Source organism: Lissotriton helveticus, chromosome 6, assembly GCF_964261635.1.
Source record: "Lissotriton helveticus chromosome 6, aLisHel1.1, whole genome shotgun sequence".
Classification (NCBI taxonomy): Eukaryota; Metazoa; Chordata; class Amphibia; order Caudata; family Salamandridae; genus Lissotriton; species Lissotriton helveticus.
This window is the reverse complement of record NC_136067.1, coordinates 2,050,884,827-2,050,904,802: the sequence shown is the minus strand read 5'-3', so window position 1 is coordinate 2,050,904,802 and position 19,976 is coordinate 2,050,884,827. Positions and strand designations below refer to the sequence as shown.

Sequence of the window (19,976 nt, the reverse complement as noted above, 5' to 3'; positions counted from 1 at the left end):
GAGTCAGCCAGGAACTTGATTAGGGGAAGGGTTAACCGTACTTTAACATTGAAATAGACTGGTCAACTGAACCGTCTAACGTGCAGACGGTTAATCTTCCATTGCCTAGTCCTCCTGGCTGAGTATTCCAAGAGTGGGCACTGTGTGATTTGGAAATAGAGGTACAGATGTTAAAGCTATATATTTGTTTGCACACATTGTATGGGGATGGAGGCCACGGCTCCACCTGCCCTGGATATATACACAGCTGACTTCAGTTGCTCCTGCAGTGTGCGGTTGTTAATTTGTTACTCAGTGTTTCATGTTCGATCCTTTGTGTTATTATAGTGTTGACTATGGCGATTGTGCATTTCTGAATGGTTCAACTACATTTTCATTGATAATGTTATTAGGGCGAGGCCTATCAGACAGCGCAGCTGTCTGGGTGCAAAGACATACTAGGGACATGCTGAAAACATCTCTAGGAATGCATTAAACCCATTGGCTTGGTGTTCTGTAACTCACATTTGCATGCTTCCTATTTGCTGGCTTTATTTGTTTTTGGCTGTACAGCATGTATTTGTTCCTCCCACCTCTCTCGCTTTCTAGGAACTCTTTTTTTTTTTTTCTTTTTTGTGAGGCTCTTCAGGAGAGTACACGTGTTTTTCATTTGTCTCCTGTGTGGTAGTTCACAGCAGTAAACATTCTGTATTTCTTTGAAAAGGTTTCCTGCCTCCCATCTTTCTGCCTGACTGATCCTGCTCATCTCTGCCAGTAAATCAATCTGGAATGCCTGTGAGGAACAATGTTCTGTCTACAAGCGTGTTTATTTTGGTCAGTTCTGTTTACTAATAGCATAACTTAAACAATCCTCTTCCTCAATTTCAGCCCATGCCGTTGGCATTGGACGTAGGGGAGTGAAGGGTGCTGAAGCACCCGCAAAATAACAATGCGGGACTTCAAAAGTTATTGAGCAACAAACGGGCCTTTCAAATTTTGTTTTTATCTGGTCACATTTGCTGTGCAAAGACAGGTCAAATGTTAGGCGAAGTCTTCCAGGTAGCTTGGTGTTTACTTTTCTTTCTCTGGCTGCAAGGGGAGAGGATTTATGTGATCATCTTGCTTGGTACTGGGGATGTGAAAGGAAAGACTTTTGGATTTTTTTTTTCTAGCACACAGCAAAATTTTATATTTGCCAATGCTTGTTTTTTGGGCCCTGTTTGACAAACGTCCATGACATTTGGCACACGTCTAGTGAAACTGGCTAAGTTTTAGCTTGCCAGCCTTTGTGATGATCTGTGTATGGGGAAAAATGTTAAGGGGGAGGGAAGGCCGAAAATGGGCATTTTCTATTTTAGCTTCGTAGGAAACTTATCTATTGGCTACATTAAAAACTAGTGAACTGAATTACACTAATTTTGGCATGAAAGTAGAACTTCACTCCTATTTTTTTATTTTATTTATTAAATTGGAATAAATCCATACAATAGTTTTTGACATTTGAAAAAGTGGTTAGTGAGCTTGAAAGGATTAATTCTATTGTGTATTTTGGCCGTTAACACTTTCAATTAAACACTTGACTTCTGTCAGTCACATTTACATTTTCATAAAATGTGAATGCATGATAACAGGTTTGAATTTTCGTTTGTTTTGATCATTTGAAATTCACAAATTCAGCCAAACTTGCAAGTTTTGCATTGTGGAAAACAATTCCCATAGAAAAGAGGAGACTCCCATGATCCGTTCCAGGTCACAAAGGGGAGTAGGCAGGTAAGGGTGGAAAAACACCACAATATAGAGCGCAAGCATTGGGTGAAAATTCAAAGAAATTGAGAATATTCATCCACCATTTTATGTTCAGAAACTGGTGCCATTTACCCAAGCTTGCAGTGAAATTCTGACTTTCACAAAGTAAAAAAAAAAACATATTTAGGAACCTCTTGAGCAAGATTGAGAGGCAGGTGGATATTGAAAAGCAGAAATCTGTCATTGGGATTCAATAAAAAACACTTGGATGCAGTATGATGTTGTGAATAAATCAAATCTGCAAGCTTGAAAACAAGAGTTTTAAGAAATATGCTATCTAGATCCTTTGAAAAAAGCAAGTATGAAATGCGAAGGTGATTGAAAGCCTGGATGAAACCTAAATATCAGAGATAAGTATCCAACTGATGGAGAAGGCATCTGTAGCCAGAATAGACAGGTGGGCAACAGATAGTGTGTAAGAGAAGGTTTTCAATCAGGGATTTTGGATTTAACTTATCTACGCTGCAGACATTGGGTGCCCAATGTATGACTAGTAATTTTGTCCCACCCGCTCATCACTGCACTCGTCTTGGCCTCCAACACTGGTGAATTTTCCACTTGCAAGCTGTTCACATTCTAAAGTAGAATTGTGTAGTGCTTTCCAGTTATTGGCGATTTTCTAGATGGCGCCCAACACTTCATACGACTACAGATATTCATAGGTGTAAGACCTGAAAACAAGTGCCAGGAACCCCAGAACGTGCCGTTTGGCGACAGCCATTTCAGCTTTAAAATTTAAGTTCAGGCGTTCACTTGAACGGCATTGGGTGTGTCCAACAGGTTGATAGGTTGTGATACAAAGAGAGTCGTACACAGCCTACATGTCAAGTAAATGGTTTCGCTGATGTTTTTGCAAGGGCCTATTTGTTTAACCTAATTAAAGCAGCAATGCAAAGAAGAAACATCCTTTAATAGTTTAACAGAGATTTATAGTAAGTATTGAATAATAGGCGTTTTATACCAAGTTGCAGAAAGTTGCAATACAATGAATTGTAATCTATTGAACAAAAATATCTTCTGGAAGATCTTACTGGTATGAAAATTCTTTTCTATTTGTATCTTGCGTGCAGCTTCCTGAACCAGTGCCGGCCACTGTCCGCCAGCATGGGGAATGCTATCAAATTTGTGAAGAAAGAAATTTCCAATATCCCGAGCACCATGAAGGAAGAGGAGGTAAAGTGGGCAGAGTATGCGTGTGCATCCATACACTTCCAATAAATGTAGCGATGAACGAGGCTGCGGTTAGGCTGATAGATATGTGCATGTGCTGATAGATATGTGCATGTGCTGGATCATGGAGCTGTGAGCATGAATACCAGTTCCTACCAGTTACAGGCCTCCTTGTAAGAGAAATCTCTTTACTAAAATGACATTTTGCCCTGACTTCAAAATGCACATTTAAAAGGAATCACCCCACCATACGTTTCAGGCTCTGTTTTCATCCAGAAATGACCACCATCCACTCCCACCCTTTGTGGAGGAAAGACCAGTGTTACAATAGAAAGTGATATATTATGATATACTTTTTGTAACTGAATGAATGGCAAATAGAAGAGCAACATAATCTGTCCGAATGCTTGCAGAACCTTGAGGACACACAGCAAAGGAAGGTGATCCAAAATACAAACACCACTTACCTTGAGTTGCTCTGAGTAAAAGAACATATGGCTGCTGCAGAAACCTATTGATGTTGTGAAACACAACCTATGATTGCTCAGGAGTCAGGCATCCTCTTTCTACTCCACATTACTGCTAAATGGCTAACTTCCATTGAATAGTCCATTCAGGTTCCATTCTGTCGGAATGCTTCGATTTTATTTCTTCACTTTTCCTGTTTAAGGGACAACATCAGAATTGAAATGCAAACTATTGCATACCTCTAAAGACCCACAAAGAAGCCTTTTTAGGTCTCGCCTACGCAGCGTGCATGCGCGCTGCGTAGGAGGGCAGTTAGCTGTCGCTCTTCACTTTTTCAAGCACTGCACTCGTGGCGGCATCCACCTTGCGGGAGCGAGCAACAACGCGCCACAAGCACGAGTGCAGTGCTTGAAAAAGTGAAGACTGCTCTCCCGAGCACGCGCGCACACCACTCGTGGGTGCACCCATCTGCCTCTCTCTCCCTCTCTGACGTCCCTACTGCTGCAGCCTGCACGCCTTTATTTATTTATTGTTTTAACTTTCAGCACGAGGCGCGCACACTTATTTCAAGCGCCAGAAAAGTTTTACTTTCAACACCTTTTTGCTTTGTGCTACTCTCAATGCGTTTATAGTTTTTTATAGAGATTTGTCGTTCCACTTACTCTCCTGTGCACTCTTTAGTTGTAAAACTTTTCCTGTAATGCACTTCATATACTTCTATGTGCAGGTTTCATTTCTAACCATGAATATCCTAACTGTAAAAAACACAAACCACACTTTTCCTAAGCATTCCAAGAGTGCATATGTGTTGACCATTCAGCGTTTATCCCCTTCTCTCAGCACATTTCTTTTCATAACACAATTTTCCACAACGTTGTCCTTCAAGCCTCTCTTATGTATGCTATCACTTTTATACAGCTTCTCCATTTGAGCTGCCTTCCTGGGGCGCCTTTCACTCCGATTGTGCTCTCCATCATTCTCTCTACCCCCTCCATGTGACTCTGAGTTGCCCCCTCACCCGTGCCCCGTGTTGCTTCCTATCACATACACCCCTATTGCTTCCACCTGCCCTTCTTGATGCTTCCCGTGCACTTCTGCTGTTTCCACACCCTCCTTGATTACGTCCTCTGTATTGCTTTTCCAACCATATTCGCCCCCTCATGGCGTTCTTATCACCATTGGCTCATGTTACTTACTTTTTTTTTTTTAACTGCACCAACTCTAATCTGCAAACAAAAAGAAAAAAATACGTTTGTGTCATTTTGTAGGCGTGTGTGTGATCGGTGCGCACTCCTACAAAATGACACAGCTGGTGGCATAGACTTTTTTCCCTCCTCTTTATTTTCCATGGTGAGCGGTATCTGAGAGTTTGAAAGCATTGGCAAAGCCAATAGGTCCCAAAAGCGAGACCTATTGGCTATGCCACTGTTTGTTGTTGACATAATGTACATATGTATCTGAACTCTGGCAACTTGATAAATGGTGGCATCCCTCTTAATTATGAGCTTGATGGCAGCGCCACTCAACAGGGTGTGGCCATGGACGATTACTTATAAAACGTGCGTCTCTTGTGATGGTAATTTAAGAACGACCTTGCCTTTTCTATGTTTCTTCTTCCTAAATAGGGAGAAGAAATAATTGCACAGAAAACAGACAAATTTGTTAGGATTGGTGATATACTGGAACCAATATGCAAGAGTACGTTAGGGGAGTCATGTTGACAACATTTGGACGTCTGCTGGGCTTTTGTGATAAAACCATTACAAAGCATACATGCATAGTTAAATGTACATCCTTTATGGGACTTGGGTGAACCTTCAACAACCATTGGTCTATTCCAGTGTCATTAACATTTGCTTCTGCCCTCCACTGCATCCAGCATGGAGCACAAGGAAGCCCATTTAAGCCATGTGCTCTCTTGCTGAGTCAGTGTTATGCCTAAACGGGGTTCCCTTCACTGCCAGGCTTCTGGTTGAGTCCTTTTATTTTACATTTTCTTATAGGTTTCCTTTAATTTGCTTCTTTCTCTTTATATTTATTTATTTTTGCCTCATTCGTCAGCATCTACTGCTGGGTGCACATCCCACTCCTTAAATGTTTTTATTGACATTTGGGTATAAACAACGGTACAACAATATCCCCAGTGCTTGGGGTAGGGACAGCAGGGAGAGAGAGGGGGAGGGGTTGAAGAGAGAAGCGGGAGGAGCACGGCACAAAGCATTAAAGTTCATAACAGTAGTGTGCTCAGTTCTTGTCCACCCATGGCCTCAAGTATCACAAGTGGGACAATGTTTTCCCCATGGTATGAGTGCCCCTCTTGTCGGACCACTGATATCTGGGCGGGGAGTGCCATGATTCTAAATGGTTGCATCGTAAGTGCCAGGGCGCGGGGACTCCGGACTCACCAGAGCACATAGTACATTCGTACTACTGGGTGCACATTTACCAGCAGCCCTCTGTATTTCCAGCCAGCTGCTCGGCCGCTCTCTCTACATCTCTCTCTCTACCTCTCTCTCGCTCCCTCTCTCTCTCTCTCCCTCTCTTTCCCTCTCTCTCTCCCTCTCTCTCCCTCTCTAAATCTCTCTCTACATCTCCCCTTCTCTCTCTCTACCCCTCTATCCTACCTCTCTCTACCCCTCTATCCTACCTCTCTCTACCCCTCTATCCTACCTCTCTCTACCCCTCTACCCCACCTACCCCTCTACCCCTCTCTCTACCCCTCTACCCCTCTCTCTACCCCTCTACCTCTCGCTACCTCTCTACCTCTCGCTCTACCTCTCGCTCTACCTCTCGCTCTACCTCTCGCTCTACCTCTCGCTCTACCTCTCGCTCTACCTCTCGCTCTACCTCTCGCTCTACCTCTCGCTCTACCTCTCGCTCTACCCCTCTCTACCCCTCTCTACCCACCTCTCTCTCTACCTCTCTCTCTACCTCTCTCTACCTCTCTCTACCTCTCTCTCTACCTCTCTCTCTACCTCTCTCTACCTCTCTCTACCTCTCTCTCTACCTCTCTCTCTACCTCTCTCTCTACCTCTCTCTCTACCTCTCTCTCTACCTCTCTCTACCTCTCTCTACCTCTCTCTACCTCTCTCTACCTCTCTCTACCTCTCTCTACCTCTCTCTACCTCTCTCTACCTCTCTCTACCTCTCTCTACCTCTCTCTAACTCTCTCTCTACTGCTCTCTCTACTGCTCTCTCTACTGCTCTCTCTACTGCTCTCTCTACTGCTCTCTCTACTGCTCTCTCTACTGCTCTCTCTACTGCTCTCTCTACTGCTCTCTCTACTGCTCTCTCTACTGCTCTCTCTACTGCTCTCTCTACTGCTCTCTCTCTACTGCTCTCTCTCTACTGCTCTCTCTCTACTGCTCTCTCTCTACTGCTCTCTCTCTACTGCTCTCTCTCTACTGCTCTCTCTCTACTGCTCTCTCTCTACTGCTCTCTCTCTACTGCTCTCTCTCTACTGCTCTCTCTCTACCTCTCTATCCTACCTCTCTCTCTACCTCTCCCTCTACCCCTACCCCTCTCTCTACCCCTCTCTCTACCCCTCTACCCTACTTCTCTCCCTACCCCTCTCTACCTCTCTCTAACTCTCTAACTCTCTCTCTAACTCTCTACCTCTCTCTACCTCTCTCTACCTCTACCTCTCTCTCTACCTCTCTACCACTCTCCACTTCTCAACCAGTTGAATTCCGGGAAGCCCAAACTATCAGTATTTCAAGTCTGTGTGTGAAACGTGGGTAGGATGAGCCGTGCAGCTCAGAAAGGGATGTTCTTCTTACATAATTTGTATTTAATAGAATTGGGAAGCAGGAGAACAGTCTCACAGTTGAGATAAGGATTCACATACACTGGCGACCGCTTTTGAATTGGCTTTAAAACCATTCAAAGATGGCGGCAGTATCTACGCGGGATGTGGTGGATTAAGTGGCAGCCGGAGCTTGATAGCACTGCTTGTCCTTTTAAAAAAAACAAGCATTATCATAGCCAATAGGACTCCCCTTTGGGAACTTCTAAGTGTTTAGTTATCCAGTACAATATCCTTGGTGCAACAACTTTAAGTGTTTCATGGCTAAACACTTATAAGGTCCCAAAGGCGAAACCTATTGGCTATGCCAATGCTTGTTTGAAGTATGCGCCCAGAGAGGTTTCCAAATGTATAGAGGCAATGTGGAAATTGTCAGGGCTAGCGTTAGTCCTTGATAGCTCCCAAAATTTCTTCTTCCTTTTTGTGTAGGCAAAAAGAATACTTCAAGAATCAATCCAAGAGTACATCAGGGAGAAGATTGTTCTAGCATCAAAAGCCATCTCTAAATATGCCTTAGAGAAAATCAGTGACCAAGATGTAATCCTGGTGTTTGGTTGGTAAGTGTTGTTCAATGTGTGGGGAATGACTGCTCCAGCCCCTAAAGGCGCTTGCTGCTTCTTTTCTTAGGCGCTAGGCGTTCCTAGATGTAGGGTGAGGGATTGACTCCGATAAATATGGAAGCAAATGAGGAAGAAGGGACATAAAGAAAGATTGAACGAACATGGAGTAAAAAACATGAGGCTTTTAAAGTGCAGATTGCCTCCGGGTATGGATCGGAACAGTAGTAAGATAGGAAGTGCTCGAACATGAACAGTGATGGAGCAATGATTGACGAGAGAGAGCTTACACAGAGGTTTCAGCTGGGGGAACAGAGCAGGGACTGTTCACATGACTGAGTGAGCATTACTTATCACAATAGAAGTGATAGCTGGATGAAATAAGTGCTGCAAGAGAATATATGGATTAGAGCTCTGCTGTGAAGGGTGTGACGTGTGACGTGGCTGAGCATGCTATTAAGCAGGTAGGTAAAAGTGGGTAGAATGAAAGTGTAATGATGAAGCTCAATAAGATTTTAAAGAGTGAACACTCCTTTCACACTAATCTTGTCCTGTCCAGCTCATCCCTGGTGAACTATACATTGTGTGATGCTCATTCCCAAGGACGGAAATTCCGCGTGATTGTGGCAGACAGTCGGCCACGTTTGGAAGGGCGAGAAACACTCCGCAGACTCGTGCGGCAAGGAATCCATTGCACCTACGTGATGATTACAGCCATATCATACATCCTGCCCGAGGTGAGTGCAATAACACAGGGCACATGCCATATGTTTTTCTGAGCTGTGCAAGGCAAGTTATGTTTCTGAGTTCTGTTAATGGTGAGGAAAATTGTAGTGGAGTGTGGAATTTTAGTGTGGGTGTTCTATTTCCTGAAAGTGCTTTTGCACTCACAACAAGGACTACAATAACCTCTATTTTTGGACATGGCAGTTTTTCACATTTAAAATAATGCATTGTCTACTGTCCCCAACTAAGCCCTCCACATTCTTGTCCCAAAAGTGAGATGGCTTGGGCAGGGAAGGCCGTCATTGTTGTTTCATGTGTTGTAGGTGAAATCTTTCCCAGTTCTGGTAGGGACAGAAGTATGTTGTGGCCACAGTCTGTGCTAGTGGCTACGGGGTCAGAAGCACAAGCTACTTACCTTTGGGAATGCATTTTCTGGTAGAAACACTAACTGCAGATTCCTCACATTGTGAATTTCCCCAGGTGCGAGACTGGATCTGTAAGCCTTTTGGTAGCAGTTCCCTTGCACATCGGCAGGTGGTGTTATGTGGCTCTGTATTGGATGCATCCCACCCCAGATGTGATGTCAGGCCCCCATATGTGCACCACCACCAATTTGTTTCTGATGTCTGCCTGTGCCTTCGGACATGGAGCCAATCGAATCAGAATATGATAAACACATTGCACCCCCTGACAACAAGGCAACCCAGAGTTGAATTCGAAATACTTCCATTGAGCACCTGCAGAGAAAGAAAATTAGTTTAAAAAGGAGCCTGTCTGCTCAAGAGTTCACTGACTGTAAGAAAAGATACATTTTTACTTTGAGGAGCTAGCACCTTCCCTTCCCAGCAAACACTGCACTGGCAGTTTGCCTCACAGCCTTGGTTCTTTTTGAAAAGCGGTACAATGTGTAGAAAAAAGGTCCATATATAACAAGTGTATTGATAACTGGGGAGGAGGGAGGGTTGTTTATGACTTCAGTGAAAATACCCACAATTCACAACTAGGAATATAAGTAACTTATCCTTCTGCATCGTAGGCTCCTCATTGATACTCATAAACACAGAATAGAATAGCACGCATTTCCCTAGCTCGCTGAAGTCAATACAATGTGATATGAAAGTTAACACCAATTATGGATGTAGAAAGCAGGTGTGAGGCAAGAAAGAATTGCTCTAATTAAATAGATGTTCGAAGCATGTGTGCTGTAGATACACATGCTTTGCATACTCCTGCCATCTATTGTTGGGTCCGGATGTTTGCAACTTGTTTTTCTTCGAAGAAGTCTTTCCAGTCACGATTTAAGGGGACTCCTACTTTTGGTGCGAGTGCGCTTGGGCATCAAATCCATTGTTAAATAGTTTTTTTCCGCCTTCGGGTACGGACGTATATTTCTGCGCTCTGGTTCGAAAACCGTTCTTCGGGGTTCCCCTCGGTGCGCAATCCACTCTACCCTCTATGGTATTGTTTCTGTATGCGTTTCTACAAACTCTCCATTTTCAAGGGCAATCCGACTGGCGCGCTCATATTACTCATGAATATGAAATTGAGAGAATGGAGGGATGCATGCTTACTGCCTGATGCCGAATATCGGTATCTAATGGTAGGACAAGGAAGATTTCCATGTATTTATATATTATCAAAGGTCCCTTCAATGCTAACATTTATTGAATCCCATTATACATGACGAGTTCACCTTGTCATTAGCACTGAACAGGTTAAGGGGGTTGTCTTCCCCCCAGGTCGACCAATTGTTTCTGGTGTAGGGTCCCCCACTAAAGAACTTTCAGAGTTCGTTGATATTCGATTACAAAGACATGTGAGAACTTACCATCGTACATCAAGGATAGCTAGGACATTCTAGTGAAATTTAATGAATTTCCCTGGACCGATGAGTTACAGTTAGTGACATTTGATGTGACTAGTTTGTGTGCATGTAAACGAAAAGATTTTGGATTACTGGCAGCTCGTTACTTTTTGGCTAAAGAGGGAGCTGACCATTATGAATATAACTGCATGATACTCGACATGATGGACTTAATCCTCTCAAAAATTACTTTTTACATGACGGCCAGTGGTACCATCAGTTACAGGGGACAGCCATGGGCTCCAGGTTTGCTCCTTCTTATGCCGGCCTGTAGGACTACCCTTAAGGAAGCAAGACGACCATGCACAAGAACATCATATGCTTTTAAATGGAAAAGATTTGTCATCTGGTGCCTTCAAAAAAATAATGATCCAATTAAATGCCAAGAAAATATAATCTTGCCTTTTTTTTACTTAATCTGGCTCGATTCAAACTACAATTCGACTCTATAAGAGTGCATCCGACAACCTGCTCCTCCATTGGAATTAAACTTGGTGTTATCTAAATTAATGGCTTCTCATTTTGAGCCCATACATAAAGCCTCAATGTAGCATCTGACTTGAAAGTTAGCTTTTCTTGTAGCTATTAATCGGTGTGAAGAGTTAGCGAGCTGCAAGCTCTATCTTCTGTGGAACCATTTACTAGTTTTCACAAGAATAGAGTAGTTTTGAGAACCCATCCTCCTTTTTTGGCAAAAGTCGTCTCAGATTTTCACATTAATCAAACAATTTACCTCCCAACATTTTTCACCAACCCTTCTTCACCAGCAGAAAGAACTCTGCATTGTTTAGATGTGCAGTGAGTTCTAAAGTTTTTTTGGGATAGAACTAAAGAAATCCGTAAAACTAATTTGTTCAAAAAATTATGGACCCTTGAAAACTAGTATGACTTCATCAAAACAAACTATAGCCAGATGGATAGTATCCTGCATAACCTGTAGCTATCAATTAGCTTACAAACCTCTTCCAGCTAAATCTAGAGCTTGTTCTACACGTAGTAAGACTACATCGGTCACCTTGATTAACATTTTTCCAATTACAGAAATTTGTAAAGCAACCACATGGAAATCAGTTCACATGTTTACTAAACACTACTGTTTGCATGAATACGTAACAGCAGATTATTTGCTAGGCCAGGCAGCTCTGAAAAATATCTGTTACTTATCCAGTAAGCATCATGTTCTTGACATGTAGAGCTGTAGATTCACATGCTTTGCCTACTCCTGCCATCTAGTGTTTGGACCGGATGTTTGAAAATTGATTTTCTTCGAAGAAGTCTTTCCAGTCCAACGCAAGAAAAATCCATCACCAATTTATATCAATAGGAAATATTTTTATCTTTAAATTTATACCAATACGAAAAATATCCACTGTAGGGAACTAGAGTGATGAAGTTTTAAAGATTAAATACTTTCTAGTGCTTAGAAACCATTAGTGGACATTTGGTCGCCTCTGACCGGGACAAAGTCAAGTTTTGAGGCTGACTGCGATGGAGCCCTAGTCGGATACACTAAGTGGGAGGCCCCGGTCAAGAGTTTACCTTTTCTGGAGATTTTCTCACCAGACATCGTGCAGCCTCCTCCAGCAGGCCGAATTTAGGGAGTGTTCAAAGTGTCCAAAACACAGTCCAAAGGTCTGGAATCTCCAAGATGGTCCTTGAAAGGTTGGGAACACAATTCTCACAATACACATTCACAGCACCCTTAAAAGTCCACTGGATACACTTAAGGCAGGATACTCTTGGTAAAGTTGATGCAGGTAAGCCCTGTTAACCTGTAGCTTCCACGGAGCCCACTCTTTATTCCTGGAGATCCTGATGTTGCAAATCAAGTTTCCAGCTTAGTGTCCCCTCTTTCCTTTGAAGAACATTATTTACTACTTCTTACCCTGGCATTCCTAAACCTAGCACAGTCACCTCCCAGAATGGCTCCCTAACCCCAGGGATCATTTATCACCTCTTCAAAGCAGCCTGGCTAATCCACTGGCCAATCAGGTCCGAACACTAAAAGGCTGAATTTTGGCTTACAAACAAGAAAGTCTTATAACTTCCTGTCAATACATTTTAGGATAAATTCAACAAAAACATATTGGATTTATCAATACCATTCTACTGAGTCCTTGAATTGTATTTTAATGACACCCCTTCCTTTATTTATTACTCAATAACTTCTTACCATGTCAACCTGTGTGGCCGGGGATCTGCAATAGGGAAATTGAGCTGGGCAATTACTCCACTACCAGGGTTTATAAAACATCTTTTTTATAAGGACCCTGCATAAATATACAGACCCCCTCCCCCCTCCCACCCCTGGAACACCTAGAGCACACTTAAGGGGCTCTGAATATGTACAAATATTGCAGATCCTCACTCCACAGGGCTGCTAGCACAAAAGTCGATTTTGGGAAGCACTTTACCAAAATGTGGGGAGTGAGATGTGGAATTTCACTAAACCCAGGACATATATAACTTATTTTATAGGGGCCCTTTTTATAAATACCTGACCCCCCACTCCTGGGACACCTGGGGGTACCTAATATGCCAAAGCATTGTAGTTTTATTAATTTTTAAGTGCCCCAAACACAAAAGTTGAGTTTGGGCACAATTTGCATTTTAAAAGCAGTCCTGCAACTTACGACTGCTTTTAATCTGACTTCAGGGCTCAGCAGTGCACACACGCAAGTGCAGAAAGGACTGCGGCCTCTAAACTGCCATGCCCTATTATATACTAGGGACTTAAAGGTCATTTTGATCCCCCTGCCCTATTATGTTCTAGGGCCTTTTAGATGAAGTCATGCCAATCATAGGAGTACCCTAACCCATAGTGTTCCCTAGTGTATTTAGGTGTTTTCACTGTATTCCTAGTATCTTTTCAGTATAACACTGGCCCAGGGACAGTCCGTCAGTTACCACTAGAACCTGTCAGCAAAAAATGGGGGGTGGCAAGGGCACAAGTATGACTTTTGACCAACTTGTTTGCCAGCCTTCGGTTGTGTATAGGTCTGAATTCCATTTGTTTGCCTTTTTTGGGTACCAAAAGATATCTGGAATAGACACCTTTCCCTCTTCATGAAAAGGGAACTGGTTCTTTAGCTTGTTTTTGGAGTGAGCATAGCACCTCCTTTTTTAAATTGGTGTTTTGCTGCTGATTTTGGAAGTATTGCAGGAGGCGGATGTTTAAATTGGATGGAGTACCCATTTTGAATTTGTCCATGGTTATTAACTTCCATTCTGATTAGTGATGCGAGACACTCCCTCCAACCGGAGCAGGCTATGGAAGAGAGAGGGATAGTGATTTTCTCTGTGTTGAAGCCGGTTTAGTTTTGGAGGAGAATTGCCGGTGTGTTTGTTGTCCTCTGTGGATGTTATTCCTAGATTGGAATTTCTGTTGCTGATCTAGTTGTTGGCGACCTTGAGGCTGGGAATGGAAAGACCATTGAGTGGATGGAACCCTCTGTCTGGCTTGAATTCTGTAGTCCCAGCGATAGTAATGGGGACAGTAAAATATTTTCCTCTCCTCCAAACCTAGTTTTTAGTGTTTTGCTTCTTTTTTCATTCTTTCTATTTTTTCTTCAGTGTGTGGATCAATCAATCAATCAATCAAGGCATTTATAGAGCGTACTACTCACCCGGAGGGTCTCAAGGCGCTTGGGGGGGGGGGGGGGGGGCGCTACTGCTCGAACAGCCAGGTCTTGAGCTTCTTCCTGAAGGAGAGGTGGTCTTGGGTCAGACGGAGGTCGGTAGGGAGGGTGTTCCAGGTCTTGGCGGCCAGGTAGGAGAAGGACCTTCCTCCTGTTGTCGCTCTTTGGATGCGGGGGACGGCGGCGAGGGCGTGGTTGGTCGATCGGAGGTGGCGTTTGGGAGCGTAGAAGTTGAGGCGGTTGTTGAGGTAGCTCGGGCCTTGGTTGTGTATGGCTTTGTGTGCGTGGGTGAGGAGACGGAAGGTGATTCTCTTGTTGACGGGGAGCCAGTGCAGGTCTCTCAGGTGTCCGGAGATGTGGCTGCGTCGGGGGATGTCGAGGATGAGTCTGGCTGAGGCGTTCTGGATCCGCTGGAGTCTCTTCTGGAGCTTGGCGGTGGTTCCGGCGTAGAGGGCGTTGCCGTAGTCTAGTCGGCTGGTGACGAGGGCCTGGGTGACCGTCTTCCTGGTCTCGGTGGGGATCCACCTGAAGATCTTCCGTAGCATGCGCAGGATGTTGAAACAGGATGCGGAGACGGCGTTGACTTGTCTGGTCATGGAGAGGGAGGAGTCCAGGATGAAGCCCAGGTTGCGTGCGTGGTCTGTCGGTTTGGGTGCGGTGCCCAGGGCGGGGGGCCACCAGGAGTCGTCCCAGGCGGAGGGCGAGGAGCCCAGGATGAGGACTTCCGTCTTGTCTGAGTTCAGTTTCAGGCGGCTGGTCGTCATCCACTCGGCTACGTCTTTCATCCCTTCGTGGAGGTTGGTTCTGGCGGCTGCGGGGTTGTTGGTCAGGGAGAGGATCAGCTGGGTGTCGTCGGCGTAGGAGATGATGTTGAGGTTGTGCTGGCGTGCGATGGCCGCCAGGGGGCTCATGTAGACGTTGAAGAGGGTGGGGCTGAGCGAGGAGCCCTGAGGAACGCCGCAGATGACTTCCGTGGCTGCAGATCTGAACGGTGGTAGGCGGACTCTCTGTGTCCTTCCAGCGAGGAAGGAGATGATCCACTCCAGTGCTTTCTCTCGGATTCCGACGTTCCTGAGGCGCTGCACTAGGGTGCGGTGGCAAACAGTGTCGAACGCCGCGGAGAGGTCTAGGAGGATGTGGACCAGGAAGAACAGCACTGGTGAAAAGGAGGTTCATAATTTTTGATTGTCTGGTTTAAGTCAGTCTGGGCCATGATAATCTACAGAGAGATATTCAGTTACAGAACCGTGTAACCACCAAATCTGCCTCATCTATGGCTGCACTGATGGATTGGTTTGAAACAGTTTGGCCACCTTGTACGATTTCCCTGAAATCCCGTTTCTTGTCCTTTGGTGGATCATCTGCTAACGCTGTCAATGATTTGCTTAAGGCTCTGTCCTTTCTAGCCAATAGGGCAGACGCACTGGAGTTTTTAAAAGTACCAGCTGCAGAGTTACACATTTTTCTCCCCACTGCATCCAATCTTTAGCTTTCCTTTTCGGGAGTGACCTAAGTCTCTGGACCCGAAAGATGTTTCTTCCTAACTGCAGAAACTATGACTGAATCAACCTTAGGGTCTTGCCTCGGATATATATGGTCTTGTTCTTAGGCTCTGTATTTCTTATGAAGCAGAGGAGTTGCCCCTTTAAATGTGAATGGAGAAAGGAATTTTTCTTCCGCATGCTCTGCAAAACCCGAAACCAAGGGTAAGGTGGGTCTTGATGAAGCCCTTCGTTGTAGTATTTCCACTATAACAGAAACTGAGGCTTGTGGCGTTTGTAATTGTGTATTCAGTTTTAGATCCTCTGACTAAAACATCTTGAAATGTCAAAATGCCATCTACTAGAGATGTTCTTAAGGGTGATACTGCTGGAGAAGTGTAGGTGGGGTATGAATCGGAGGAAAAAGTTCTAGTCCGCGATGGAGCTGAGAACATGTTCTTCTTTTACGTTTCGTTAGCTTTGCATGTCTTGGTGTGGAATACTGTGGATGGCCTTCAGTACGAGGAGAACCCTGTTGGTGTAGGTCTTGGTTTTGATGTTACAGGACGAGGTATCATACTTAAAAGGTGAAATAGGTCTTGGAGGCAAATCAAGAGGAGGATGGTGTAGCAGAACAGGATCATTGTGACGAATTATCAAGGTTGGTCTAGCTCCTCAATTGTCATGGCTAAAGCAAGTCAGAAATCCAAAACATTGAAACTTTTGATTGTCTCAAACATCTATCTTCTTGACGTCAAGTGTCTCAACGGCGACCCTGACGTCGACCTCATAGAAACTGATCTTCTCGAAGTTGAACATTGCTACATCGGTGTTTAGTGCTCCGCAGTCGACAATCTCACGATCTGAACAGGAAATGATGCCGAAGGTAAACTCAGTGGTACCCCAGGAGTCATTGTCGGCGGGTGCTCCTTTAACGGCGCACGCTGGTGCTAACGGCTGTCTCGACGTCGACCAGTGTTCTCTAGAAAGATGAGAATGACCAGAATGATAATGACTGTGTTTTTATGTCTTCTCTCACTGGATCTTCCTCTATGGGATTGTTTAGAGTGAGATGGTCTTGTTTCAGAAGAAGGAGGCCCTTCTCTGTCCTTTTCCTTGTTTTCTACCCCCACCCCCTCCTCCCTCTCCCCCCAGGCATAAGTTCTCCAATTTGCCTCTCAAGCTGAGGCCCTCTCGATCTTTTTGGGCTGTAAGACATTTTTTGACAAAATTCACACACACTTAACAGTGAGAGGCAGGCAGGCTACACACACCGAATGTGGGTCTGAAGAGGCCTTTTATCGCCCAAATGCAGGGCACTTCACAAAGAGTGAAGGCATGCTGAAAAATAAATCATTCGATGAAAAATGGTGAAAATAAATCACTACTCTTGATGAAAAATGGTGAAAAAAATGTAATATAACCTCAAAGATGTTGCAAGAGGAATTAACTTTCAGACTGAAAAGTTAAAGAATAAACTGGATACAGTAACCCAGAGAGTGTTCTCAGACACTTTAAGCATGAGCCGGAAAAAAGAATTGAGGCTGTGACGCAAACTGCCAGTACAGCACATGCTATAACAGAGTATTTTATGTCTTACATTCTGTGAACTCTTGACCTGACATGCTCTGTTTTTTACTTCCATTTGTGTCTCTGCTGGTGCTCAGTGGAAGTGTTTCTAATTCGGTTTAGGATTGCCTTGTTGTCTGGTGTTGCAATGTGGTTGTTTTTTTTTACATTGATCAGATAATTTTATAAGACAAAAAATGTCAGTCAAAAAGCAGGCCCGCCATTCCATATTGGAGGTAGCTGTACACTATGAAGACTGAGGTTTTACCTCCCACTAATGAGTTTTTCAAGATTTGAAGATAAAGTGTTTCGGGGCCCCATCGATGCATGGGAATATTCTGTGTTTAGGATTATCAGCGAGGATCCTACGATGCAGAACTTTAGGTTCCCATTTCATAGCTAATCTGAAAAGGTGAGATACAAGTGTGTTGGATCTTCTGACACAACAGTATCCTTGAAGTAGGTTCCTCCATGAATCTCTTTCCAAACACAAAACCAGCAAATGCTGGTTCTTTGCTATTCAAATATTTTCACTTGCATTGCAACATGCATAGCCTAGAATATAAATGGAAACACTTTAATAGGAATAGCTGCATACATATCCTAAAAATGTTTTGAACAATTTAATTGCTTGTTTAGGAAAGGAGCGCACAGTTGTTCCCATTAGGAGATTATTTAAATAATGATGCATTTCTTTCTCTTTGTACAGGTTTCTAAGGTTCTCCTGGGAGCACATGCCCTGCTGGCCAACGGCTATGTTATGTCTCGACTGGGCACATCCCAGATTGCACTGGTGGCCAAAGCACACAATGTCCCAGTCCTAGTGTGCTGTGAAACCTACAAGTTTTGTGAGCGAGTGCAGACAGATTCCTTCGTCTCCAATGAACTTGGTATGGGATCCGTGTGATCTTTCTATAACAATAATAGGGGAATGCAATGGGGCTAATTCACTAGGACTAATATTTATACGTTGTAGAGAATTGATGATGTAAGCGGAGTAGGTGCTCTGCATAGTTGTCGTGGCCTGTAGATGTTAAGATCTAGAACAACCAGCAAAATGTTTAATGTTGCGGTGGCGACATAGTCTCACATTTGTTCTATTTGCAGTAAGTGTGGATCCTTTTTGATAATGTAAATGTGTCTGCTTTGTAATATAAGGTTGTTTCTCTTCAGAATTTGTAGACTTCTGCTTCTCCTTGGTATTTAAGTTGAAGCTGGACCTGGACAGGTTTCAGTTTTGCATGTTTCAACCTTTCTAACAAAGAAAACTTTCAAGTCACCAAGTTTTCAATTAATTTAATCAGTTTGTCTAAATGAATGGAGAGCCAAATCCATGTGCCTGAGAGAGAAGCTTGAAGGGCTAATTTTATGACACAATCGTGAATTATTTTCCCATAGGATGTCTACTCAACTTTGTGTTTGGCGATGGACTAACACTGAAGTGTGGAACTTTAGGTTGTGATAGACATTAATCTTGGGTCGTCTGCTGGAAGTTTAAATGAACAGAAATGAAAATGTATTACGGGTTGGAGTCGCAGGCAGGTCACTAGTCTCTCCCAGCCCTTCACACAATACTACTGCCCGAATACATAAATGTGGGTCCTAGGAATAGTTTACTGTTGATCTTTTACAAAGACAGATTTTCATCAGCCCACAATATAAAAGTAAACTCTCCACATTTTCATGACAATTATGACTGTCATTTTGTGAGGATCCTTCTAAAATCAGAGAAATAGTTCTAATGGTATATTTCTTTTTTGTAGATGACCCCGATGACCTGATTTTGACCCGGAATGGGAAAGCCCCCCTGGAAAGCTGGAACAGTAACACATCCTTGCACCTCCTGAATCTTGTTTATGACGTAACGCCACCCGATTTTGTAGACCTTGTCATTACAGACCTGGGGATGATTCCATGTACCTCGGTGCCAGTGATCCTGCGGGTTAAGAATGTGGAACAGTAGTAGGAATGATGGCAAGGGGAAGAGGAGTATTGTGTATTTTACCTGAATAAACTTATTGCATAAAGTTTCCTATCTGTCTGTTTAACATCAGTGAAGAGCTTGAGCTAATAATGTTCCCCCACACATCTTTCAGAAAGAACGTTCATACCCATCCTCTTAGGCCTTGTACCCAATGGGCTATGAAATTTACTACAAAGGTTTCTAATGCTCTACCCACAGCAATCCAGATTTACTAGTGGGCTGCCTGCTGTACACGAAAGCAATGAGTGAAATGGAGTACTTTAGTGCATGCAAGTTCATGTGCACTGAGGAACAGACTGATTTACCAAATAGCTATGTACAAGTATCTAGGAGTATGATGCTCAACATTCATTAACATATTTGTAGTCCACACAAGAAAAAGGACAAGTATTTTCCATTGGAAAAAAATAATTAAGGTATGCCTAAAAAGCAAGAAGGAACGATATAGACCTGCTAGTATTGCTAGTAAGTAAAAATTATAGATGTATTTTTTTGGAAAAGAAGGAAGAAATGAGCAGGATTGTGGTATTGCATTTAAATACAAAATCTTCCTTGGTACATCATCAATCGCATTTAAGTTTAAACGCTGAACTACTCGGTACAGAAAGAAAATATGGTACTAAAATGTTTGTAGAGGGCACGTACAGCATACGGTCTCGTGGCGCTGGTTAGAAGGAATATCCTGCAGCTCATTCATTCATTCATAAGCTTGGGAGAACAACCAAGTTTTTCGAAGCCTCCTAAATTGAAGGTAACACGATGAGACTCTGATGTTGGAGGGGAGTGAGTTCCAAAAACGAGGGGCCAGAACAGCAAATCTAGAGCCACCTAGTCTTTTCCTTTTAAAGGTGGGGATGACCAGGAGGATAAGATGGGTTGACCTCAGGTTCCGGGCAGAGGTATATCTCTGGATGAAGGTAGATACACAT

The 19,976-nt window shown here is 43.6% G+C and overlaps 1 protein-coding gene across 2 annotated transcripts in view; it reads left to right on the top strand.

The window, feature by feature from the left end:
- EIF2B4 (eukaryotic translation initiation factor 2B subunit delta) overlaps positions 1 to 19,093 on the top strand; it is a 93,730-nt gene extending 74,637 nt beyond the window's left edge. For both annotated transcript variants that reach the window (XM_078650101.1, XM_078650102.1), the window contains exons 9-13: positions 2,856 to 2,958; positions 7,658 to 7,785; positions 8,345 to 8,522; positions 17,773 to 17,953; positions 18,827 to 19,093. In XM_078650101.1, the coding sequence (XP_078506227.1) occupies positions 2,856 to 2,958; positions 7,658 to 7,785; positions 8,345 to 8,522; positions 17,773 to 17,953; positions 18,827 to 19,026 (790 nt within the window). In that variant the 3' untranslated portion in view covers positions 19,027 to 19,093. The remainder of the gene's footprint in view (positions 1 to 2,855; positions 2,959 to 7,657; positions 7,786 to 8,344; positions 8,523 to 17,772; positions 17,954 to 18,826) is intronic.
- Positions 19,094 to 19,976: the final 883 nt, after the last annotated feature.